This window comes from Bos grunniens, chromosome 11, assembly GCF_055505025.1.
Source record: "Bos grunniens cultivar Pamir isolate PY7600 chromosome 11, Bosgru_T2T1.0, whole genome shotgun sequence".
Lineage (NCBI taxonomy): Eukaryota > Metazoa > Chordata > Mammalia > Artiodactyla > Bovidae > Bos > Bos grunniens.
The window spans coordinates 39,128,289-39,139,075 of record NC_141175.1 but is presented as its reverse complement, the minus strand read 5'-3'; the positions used below and the strand labels follow the sequence as shown (position 1 = coordinate 39,139,075).

At 54.4% G+C, this 10,787-nt stretch overlaps 1 protein-coding gene across 1 annotated transcript in view; it reads right to left on the bottom strand.

Moving 5' to 3' along the window:
- The window catches only part of EHD3 (EH domain containing 3), a 29,161-nt gene that overhangs the window by 3,903 nt on the left and 14,471 nt on the right, over positions 1 to 10,787 (bottom strand). Inside the window, exons 3-5 of the mRNA XM_086326143.1 lie at positions 10,294 to 10,391; positions 2,068 to 2,480; positions 1,201 to 1,365 (exon numbers count right to left, since the gene is read on the bottom strand). Of these exons, the coding sequence (XP_086182269.1) occupies positions 1,201 to 1,365; positions 2,068 to 2,480; positions 10,294 to 10,391 (676 nt within the window). The remainder of the gene's footprint in view (positions 1 to 1,200; positions 1,366 to 2,067; positions 2,481 to 10,293; positions 10,392 to 10,787) is intronic.

Below are 10,787 nucleotides of genomic sequence, written 5' to 3'. Positions count from 1 at the left end.
AAAGAGAAACTGAAAGTTGAAGCCCAAATTATGTGAAAACAATTCTGAAACAAGTGACTGGCTCGATGTGGATAGTTACAGGAACGAATGGATACACAAACAAATGCATACTCTGGACGTCTATGTTTTTCTTTCTTTTTCTTTTACTAGATAGGAAAGCAAAAATGCATACATTTGGGACTACACTGATGTTCTGAAACCCTCTGAGCAACAAGGGCAAAAACAATATTACTACTCCATTTGCTATTTTTCCTAATTCCCTAATTCTTGAAAACTTTTCCTTTTTAAATAATTACAGAATCATGGAGAGTTGCAAAAATCATGCAGGGGTAGGTTCCTTGTGGTCATCTCCCTGCCTCCTCTACTGGAGAAATCTCACCTAACTTGCTACTGCATTTAAACAGCATAGTCTGTGCCAGGCCATGCTAACTACCTTACAAACATTAATCTGATTTCTGCTCACAATATCCATATAAGGTGGTGCTTTTGTAGCCTCAACATGTAGACAAGAGACAGAATGTTAAAGAGGATCCAGTTAGCAGGGTGTGGTAGGTTTTTGCTTAGACCTTGGACAGCTCCTGGGGTTTCTATTTGCAGCCTACGTAAACATTACTAAAACCACAGGCAGGTTAATTACATTTGTAAACCTCAGTTTGCTCACCTGTGAAAGGGGGATGACATGCCTCCCCCAGAGGGTTGTTTTGGGGGACATAAGAAACTATGTGTGACCGACCCTGGCCCAAGAGAGGCGCCCATGGTGCAACCCAAAGATGACAAACTCCTGTGCAGACTTCTGCTTCTCGGTGGCGTATGTTCAAATCACTGCCAAGGCAGATCTCAGCAGTAAACTTAGGCAATGAAGGGCCAAGAGATGTCAGGTGACTCGTCCTGTTTCACGTGATGTGGTGAGGATTCCAAACTGGTGGTGACCAGGACAAGGGAAGGTCATAAGCTGGAGGTATCAGAGCCCCCTCTAACACCGCTGCTCACTGGGAGCACCGGGTCTCCATGTTTCTCCCAGGGCCCAGGTCTGGCACCTGTTGGGCCAGTGTCAGCCAAGCAGGAAGGGCAGGCCCAGGGCTACCTGCCTGCCTGTTGATTCTGGGCTGAGTATCCCCAGGACATCCTAGGGTGGTCTACTCCAAGCTTGAGCTGCTCAGTCAGCTTGTCCCTTTCCTGGAGGCCCCAGACCCTGGTTACCTGCATCCTCTTCAGGGCGGGGAAGTCCCCAGGTGAGATCTGGTGCTCCCGCTCAATCTGGCCATAAATCTCAGCCAGATTGTTCACCAGCTCCTTCTTCTTGTTGTCCTTTCCGAACATGGAGGGCATCTCCTTCTTCAGAGAGCTGATGATATAGGCGTGAACCTGAATAACAGGGGCAGGGAGAAGCCTTCAGATCAAGACCTCTAGTTCTTTCCTTTACCATCAAGATCAAGTTCTTTCCTTCCCTCCAGGGCACCTCTCACCCCATCTTTTCCCACAAATCTCCGCTCCTGCTCCTACTTCTGAAATAAGTTGTCTCCATCCTCTTTCTCTTCCATTGCTTACAGCACTGAGCTGTTTCACTAGATCTTGGGGAAAGGGGAGCTTGTGAGGAGGTTGAGGTCAAAGCAGTAACAGGGATGGTAATTCTGATGATGATGTTGATGAGGAAGACTGTAACAACAGCTAACACGAACAAAGCACTTGTGAGGATGCCAGGCACTGTGATGAGGGCTTTCCCATCTTTATTCTATGTTGTCTTCTAACCCTTTAATTTCACAGATGTGGAAGCAGGCACAGAGCAACTAAGGGCCTTGCTGAGGTTGGGATCACACTGTAAACTATGGAGTTGACTCCGACCTGGCCATCTGACACCAGGGCATGTCATCGTAACCACCACACTACCCTGCCTCACCCACTCCGAGTGCGCATGGCTGATGCTCACAAGGCAGTGACTACCGGACATCTTCACATGGGCAGACAATAGCTCAGGGCTGCAGGCGGTGGCCCTCTCACCTTGCAGCTGACCCCATCCCCAAACCACCAGCCCCGCCCATGCTGGCCCTCTCCTGGAGGCAGCCTCACCTTGGCCAGCCTGGCTCTCTTGATGAGGTCATTCAGCTTGCGCAGGGCAGCGTTTCGGGGCAGGCTCTGGATGTCTCTGAACAGGTCCTGCTCCTCGGCCTCAAAGAGCTTCCGGTTGTCTGGGATGAGAAGCGGGTGGGACCAGAAGGAGCCGATGTAGACCCGGATCACCTCGGGCGTGTTGACAATCTTCCCCAGGGACCACATGAGGGCCCCGTACACCCGCATCAGCTGCTGCGTCTCTATCTGGTCAGCCTTGTTCAGCACCACTCGCATCTTGTCCTCGTGGTTCTTGAGGGCTTTGATGACTTCCGAGAACTCATCGGAGATGTCCAGCTTGTGGGCGTCAAAGAGCAGGATGATGCGGTCCACCCGCTCGGCGAACCACTCGAGGACAGCAGCGAAGTCGTACCCTGTGGCAGAGCAGAGTCAGGGGGTAGGGCCTTTGGGGTGAAGGGTAGGGATTTGGGGTGAGGCGGCAGTGCAGTGGAAATAACATGGTCTCAGGAGTCAGATCTGGGTTCAACTCTGGCTCCTCCATCTTTTCACTATTTGGCCTTGAGCCAGTTACTGACTGTCTCTGAGTCAGTTTCTCCATCTATAAATGGGCATACGAATAGTATCTAGTTAATAGATTTTTAAGGACCAGAGATGCTCAGCTCACCTAGCAGCTAGAGAGGAAGCAGATTCACCTCTCAGTCTCCTCTTCCATATAAAGGGCAATAGATGGGAATGTAAGGCTTACAGAGGTAAAGTGCCTTGCTCGAGGGCACACAGCCCAGGAGCAGCAGCGCCGGGATAAGGATGGAAGTGTTGGGCCTTCTGTCGCTTCCCACTGCCACACCGCTGGCAGGGCGGTAGGAGCCCTTCCTTAGGTTCTGGGTGGGCTCAAAGACCCTGGCTCCCAACACCACAGGGTTTTACAGGCAGAGACCTTGGGGTCCCACAGCTCTCTGCCACCACTGAGTGGGAGACTGAGCCAAAAGGAAAAAGCCATAAGTTCCCGCCCTGTCTCACAGAGGAAGATTAGAGACCAGGGAGGGTCATCCGGCAACTGCCTTGCCATTGAGAGAGAGGCAAGCAGCCCTGCTCGCCCGTAACAAGGTCCTCGGCATGAGTACAGCAGAATCCCTGGAGAGACTGTTAGAGCCTCAGACTTCGATTCAGTTCACATCACGACCTCAATTCACCCCCACACCACCCTCTGAGGCAGGCACAGTCCCACTTTCCAGAGGAGAGACTCAGAGATGAGAGGAGAGTCAATTGCTGGTGTGTGTGTATGTGTGTATGTGTTGGGGAGGGGGTGTTCAGGACTAGACCTGGCTACAGGGCCCTGGGCACCCTACACAGTCCTGCGGGCAGTGGTCCTGCACCTGTGAGCCCCCTGCCTCCTGCTCCCCTCCTTGTGCCCAGGCCGGACTCGCAGCTCCACTGAGCCCCAAGGTCCCTGCCTGCCTGCACCGGGGGGCCTGCAGCCTGCACCCACTCCCTCCACCGTCCCTTCCAAGGGCTGGCTCTGGCTAGATTTAATCTTCCTCAGCACAGCCAGGTGGAGGGCGGCTCTCACCTCACCTCCAGAAGGCAGCCCCTCAGAGCCATAGGCAGGAAAGCGGGCAGAGGGCTCAGAAAATCAAGGCAAACTGACTTCCGGGCCCCAGTGCCCCAACAACCTGGAAAACAGGTCGCGACCTTGCTGCTGCGGTGCCTGGAACCAGCAAGCTTGCCCTCTGCCGTGGCTGGGGAGGGCAGTGGGGCTCAGTGGCCTCTGCCCTTCTGCTGAGGCCTGCTCCCAAATCTAGCCGGACAAGGTTTTGGCTGTGGTGGTGCCGGCTATGGGGAGGACGGCTGCGAAGAGCAGGCTGCCCCTTCCCTATGTCCCTCCCTCCTGTGTGGTAGATTTCAGCCCTCACTGCTCAGCACACCTCATGTGGCCGCTGGTGGCAACTGCTCACCGTCAGCTGGGCAGTCAGAGCCACTAGTCCTGGACACTTGACACGGCTCAAAGCAAGCCGCTGAGACTGCCCAGGGCTTAGGACCAGAACGCAGGTCTTCGGGCTCTAAGCCCAGCTCTCCAATCACCCCTCCATGGGCTAGGGAGATCGAAGGGGCCAGCGAAGCTACAGAGAAGAGGCTCCCGGCCTCTGAGCCCTCGCCAGTCCACAGTGATGGTAGCCTTGCACAAGGAGCCTCCGCTGCAAAGACCTGGAGGGAGTGGGGCAAATCCCGGAAGCCTGATGGGACCCCGCGTGGGGAGGGGCAAGAGAGGGATGACACCGGGTCATGCTGCCAGAACAGGGCCGTGCCCGTCCCTACGGCTGGGTCAGGTGCCCCTCAGGCAGGTGCCGGCCTCTCGGCTGACCCAGGGAACCATCAGGATGCATTGTCCTCCTGCTGCATCGGGAGCTGGCGGGGCAGGGCCTGCACATCCTCCTCTGCTTCCCTGCTCTCAGCATGGTCCCCGGCACACAGTAGGTGCTCTATCAGCACGTGCTGCTCAGAACTGAAATGTGAGACCTGGTCTGCCTTTTACATCCCAGGGACAGTGAATAAGCCATCGCTGGGCCTCGGTTTCCTGGTCTCTGAATTGGACCTGAAGGAAAGCTACAAGGCTCAAAATAGCCTGGAGTTAAAACTCCCCTCCAGATCCTCCCCATCATTCTATACAGATAAAGAACTTTCTCCCCCGAAGAAAGGAATGGACATTGAGATTGATTACATTCAGTTCCCAGCTAATCCCAGTCTCCGGCTGGTCTCAGGAATTCCTTGCGCCAGTTGCTGAAAGCTAACTAATCAAAAATAATCATGAGGAAAAACAGACCCCCTCAAAACGATGTATCTCTGCATCTATGTTTTCTATATATACCTACTCTCTTTTTGACTTAGCACAGCAGCTCACTAATCTGACTGCTGCCCCTTCTCGCCTCATTAAAGGTGATCTGTTCCTATCAAGTGCCGGTCTCCTTTTTCCGAACCTTGCTTTCTCTAGTTACAGAACCCACCATGCCCTGCCAGAGGCTGGCTGTGAGGATCCAATCAACAACAAGGATGCAGGTGAGACTGCCTGTGACCCTGGCTGCTCCTATGGCTCTGCCCCTCTATGAGGCTTCTTTCAAGCCCGAGTTTCTATGACTTGGGTGTGCTCTCAAGGGGTCATCTGAAGAGCACTGGTCTGGACACGCCCACCTCTAGTTTCTGCTCAGCTATCAACTTGCTGTGTGTCTTGGGGCAAGAAGCCTTCCTTCTCTGGTCCTTGGTCTCTTTGCTTGTTAATCCGGGGGAAGGAAGGCTGGGGGCTGCTGTCTTCGATGTCCTGGGTGCCCATATGAAGGCTGCTCCTGCCTGAGGGCAGGCAGATGGCTTCTGGGAACCCTTTCTAGGATTTCAGAAGCACCGAGGCCTCCTCTTCATCCTTCCACTTTTGCAAATTCTGCTTGCTCTGGCAGGGCTGGCTATCAAATTACCAGTGGGGGGGATGCTGAGAAAGCTTCCTCCCCAGGTGTGGCTATGAGGAAATGAGAGTCAAGCAATGACTCTGTCAGCTCTCTGAAGCTCAGCCTCCCTGCTCCTGGCTATAGAGCCTTGCGGGCTCCAGGCTGGGTATCTAATTGGTTTTGTAGACTGAGATTATGCAGATCCAGGAATGGGAGCATCAGAAAAGCACGGAGTAGACCTATTCAGGAAAGGGGAATGGGCTGCTCTCCCATTTAGTTTCTGTGTGGATTTAGGCAAGTCTGAACCTCAGTTTTTCAGCTGTAAAATGGGGATACAAATGACTGACTGGTGAGGGATCAATGGTAGAACCTTGGTTACAAGAGAGCCATGGGGAGGGCCCAGACTCAGTCTGGAGGCTCTGTCGGGACATCTGGGGTGGTGAACCCCCTTTCCCTCACTGGTCCTGGGAACGGCTCAGAGCCCCACAACAGAGCTCTCAATTCCCTGCAGTAGCCCAAAGGCTCATGAAATGTGGACTAGTGGGTGGTGGGAGATTCAAGCTCTGGAAGACTGATGGTGAAGCTGGCCATCCTGGAATTACAGGTAGCAAGTCTGCCTCCTCTGGGAGAGCGGGTGAGCAGGCCCCTGGAGCAGAACCTGGGCAGCCTACAGGCCTGCCCCCCACCCCAGGCAGGCTCCAGGGCACTGGAAGGAAGAAAGCATTTCTAAGTAATTCCAGGCAGGAGGAAATCAATGAGACAAACAACAATAAGTGCAGCAACTCCTTAGTCATCAACCAGCTTCCTTCACAGCCTGAGAAGCAGTGCAAGGGTGCTGACAAGGCAGCACATTTCTTGGTATTTTCAGCCACACAGTCTCATCTGACTCTCATAACTCTCCATGTGCCAGGAGGTAAACAGGCAGAAACATCTAACAGGGAAGGGAGAGGGAACAGAGAGGTGAAGGGGCTCGCCCCAGCTCACACAGCCAGGTGGTGGTAAACTTGGGGCTAGGACCCAGATCCTGACTCCCCTCTGTGTTCCCTTCTCGGCTCAAAGCCCTGCAAGGCTGGAGCTCTGGGCGCTGAGCTTATTTGAGGTGGGTACATAAAAGGTCCTGTTCCAGAATTTGTCAAGATTTAAAGACATCTTAGAGAAAGAGAAATTAGAAGGTATCAGCTTGCAAAGTGTGGGACCAGTTAAGATGACAAAGACCACACTACATGCCTCCCAGAAGTCACCTTGAAAAGCGGCCCAACAGCCTTGTCCCAGGCCTCCCAGGCGGCCACAAGGTGTCCGTGCACCCTTTTGAAGGGACTCGGGACTCTGCTACTCCGCCCTGGCATGTGACAACCCTACATGTGTATGTATAGCATGTGGTCCGGGGGCCTGGAGGTCCCTAAGTGAGGGCGCCAGGAACAGGCCAGGGACGGGAGACTGAGGATTGGCCCTGACCCTCCGGGTTCTCCAGGGGAAAGCTGCAGAGGAGAGAGTGCCCCCTGATCTGCAGAGGAGAGAGTGCCCCCTGATCTGCAGAGGAGAGCGTGCCCCCATTCCTCTTCTCTGAGCTCCTCGTGGGCAGGCAGGCTATGCTAATGTGCTGAAAAGCTACTGGACAGGGAAGCAGGAGACCAGAGTTCCCATCCCGGCTGTGTGACCTGGGCAAGTGTTCTCCTGCTCCGGCCCTGCTGAGCTCACCTGCACAGGGTGGGGTCCGCTGGAGTGATGTGTGCAGTGCACCGTGGGGTTGCTTTTCTAAGGTGGGGCCTGTTGGGGTTTCTAGCTGGGAGGCGGACAGGAAATGTGGTTCCCAAGTGTGAGGACACTCAGGCTTCCGGAGCCTTCCTCTTCCGCTGCATCCTTGCTTCTTCCCAGTAATGAGTCCCGGGCTGGACACATCCTGTCACTTCCAGCAACTGCCTCCCTGCCCCTCTCCCGCCCACCCCAAAGCATCTGCATCCAGAGACAGTGTGGGCTGGGACTTCCCAGGTTCAGGTTCCCGGACGTCCCTGCTTCCACTCTCCCACAAGACACACGAGACACCCCCAGATCTGGGCAGAGGGGCCAAGCCCTGACCAAGGACCACACTTGGCCCAGCTCTGGCCTGGCGCCTGAGTGCTCCACCTGTGAAGTCTGAGGCCTGGGAGGGGCCTCTGGGAGAAGTGGCGCACCAGGCCTTGGCCCAGAAGAGGCTCAGTGGAAATGTGATAACGATGCCTTGTTTCCCTGGTGAGACACAGCCTTGACCCTGGCATGAGGCTCAGTGAGCGGAACATGGCTGGATTTCAGGCTTGACTCACCACCTCGGTCTGGTGTGTGCCTGCTGGGCTATCCAAGGACTATCCTGGCCCTGGGCTGCAGGAAGGCAAGAAGCACCAAATCTGTGCTGTGGCCAAACCCAGAGTTCTGAGAGCCTAGGCTAAAGGCCACAGGAAGAGTGTTTGGTTCTGTGCACATAGCCTGTGTGCGTGCATGGGGGGATATGTGAAGGGAGGCGTGATGTATATAGACAGAGGGTTATATGCATATAGGTAAACACTGAACTACCGAATTCTATGGCTGATTGTGAAGGATGGGGGGTGGTCTTCATACTAGAAACTTTCCTTATCTGGGGTGTCCCTGATATCTGAGGGTATCCAATCCCCACCCTCTATTTTCCTGGTCTCTGTGGAGTGCTGAGGTCAGCCCTGCCCCAGGCTGATGATGCAGGACTGGCAGCTCAGCTCTCAGCTCTTGTTTTTATCCCAGGCTACTTTGCCGGCAGCTGCATTTATAGTCTAGGCTCAGGAGGGCAGAGATCAAACGGGTCTGCAGAGACACACACTGGGCTATCACTTCTCCCAGAAGTGGGGAGAGACCTGGTGGCAGTTGTCATGGGGTGGGAAGGAGATAGGAAGGGCAGGCAGGAAAACTGAGCCCCCAGTTTACTGTAGAGAAGCCATTGAGGTCCAAAGATAAAGTCAGGAGAAAGAGGAATAGGAAAAGAACAGAATGGAACAGAAGCTGAGGAAGGCAGGCATCTCTAGAAGCAGGGTTGCCATGTACAGTTGCACAGGCAGTGCACTGCACAACTGCAAGGAAGGCCATTGTATTGATAGATTGCCCTGGTGCTGTTTAACAGGGAGGCCCTGGGTGTCATAAAAACAAAAGAAGGGAGCTCACTGTGATCCAGTTCCAGAGCTGATGTCCAAGTTTCCATTACTGTCTGTGGACAACACGAGGTCAAGTGATTACCCTTTGTTACTCACAGGGACATTAAGACGCAGGGGAAAATGTGACCTACTCAGACCCACAGGTTCTAAACCCCAATGCTCTAAACTCCCAGTCCAGTGCCCTTGGAAACCCAAAGGCTGGAATCTTCTCTGGACCCCCAGTCAGGCTGTACTTGTAGGAACGTAGCCACCCAATGCTTGGGGAGTTCAAGGGGAGAACTTTGTCTTCTCTCTTCCACGAGGAGACACAGGCTGTCTGTGTAAATCCCCTTTAGGCCTAAACTCAGGAGGACCTAGAGAAAGACTTAAGGGGTGATGGTAGGGACTGGTCAGGAGGAAGGGAATAATTAGGGAAACAAATAGAAGCAGGCAGCTGTCCAAGCTGCCCCCTGCACCCCACTATGGGGCCCTGAACAGAGTGCTTCCAAAGGGCAGGTAGACCAGAGGGAGGGGGTGAGATGCCCCTCCCCCCCAGGCCATCGGTTCTATGCCCGCCTCACCCCTGCACCACCATACATGCACCTCACCCCAGGCATGTGTGGGAGGAAGGTGGGTTGTCACCAAAGGTTGCCCAGAGAACTCTTGCCTGTGCAAAGTCTTCCCTTCCCAGAAGCTGCCGTCTGAGTGCTGGTTTGGCTCCTGCCCAGCTGCCAGCTCCAGGACTGGGGTGGGCATGGCTTCATCAGCTTTTCTTACCAGAAATACAGCATCAGCCCAGAAAGGGTAGGGGGCTGCCTGGGGCACACAGCCTGGTGTGGCTGGAGAGGCTGGGGGAGCATAGTCATGAGCCGTAGCTTTAAGACTTTTGCAGTATCCATCTAGTATTTTAGAGCTAGGAAAAACCCAATGATGCTGGTGGTGGTGATGACTGGTAAGAACTCATTTTTACTGGGCACTTGCTATGTGCCAGACAGGAGATTTTTCACTTGTGTTATTTCTTTTAATCCTCAAACAACCCTAGAAGGTAGATAGACTTATGTCCCCCACTCTTCAGGTGAGGCGGCTGAAGGAAAGAAACCCTCCAGGTCACTCTACCAGGAGGTGTTAGAGGCAGGCTCAGAACGCTGGTGGTCTGGCTCCCGAGTTCAGGCTCCTGATCCCCCATGCCAGGGACCTCCCTCAATGAGCAGTCACCCACATCTGCTGGAATGAGCATTTTCAAGGATCCAGCTCCCTGCTCTCACACCCCAAAGCACACTGTCATCCTCACACTGTTGGATGAAGTCCTCTGCCAGCACTTGCCTCCCCTGCAGAGCTGCCAGCTCCTGGGGCAGGGACAGCAGGACCTTCAGAACAAGCCAGGGTCTGGCCCAGGAAGAAACCCAATGAGGTGAGTAAGGCAGACGCTGATATGTCCATTTCACAGATGAGAAGCCTGAGGCCAGCTGCTCCTGAGTGACAATGGACCTAAACTCTGGTGCTAGCCCCTGCCTAGGACCACCCCACACAGCACATGAGGCAGCACTGACTCATTAGGAGGCAGCAAGGCCCCAGGAACCTCTACCCTGGTATAGAAGCCGGAGAACATTCTGGAAAGAACACGACACAGAGCCAGGGCCAAGCCTACTAGGGGCCTCGCTTACCTCTGCTGATCCTCTGCTTCTCTCCAGAGAGGATGCCTGGTGTGTCGATGACGCTGATGCTCTCCAGCACGGGATTGGGCAGCTGGGCACACACAAACCTGCACGGGTGGGAAGAGACGCGTGGTGAGCCGCCATTCTGCCCTTGCCTCTCAGGCACCCTCCTTTTGGCCCCATACCAACCTCTCCTGCCCTGGGCAGAGGTTCCAATGCAGACTCCCAGCCCAAGTTAGACCAACCCCCATAGTGGACTCAGGATCTGTACTTGGAGGAAGCTCTCGGGGGCATCCTAAGGCAGCTGTGGGACTATGTCTGTGAGCCCCTGCTGGCAGGGCCTCCAGGATGTCCGGCACTCGATCCCTGCCCCCCCAGGAGCACAGTCTGGTAGAATAGTGGAGGTGTGCACAAGGATATGGGTACCATGGGACCAGCACCCCCACGAGGTCAAGTGAAGGACTCAGGAGATCCAAGGTGGAAGGAAGGCTTCCTGGAGGAGG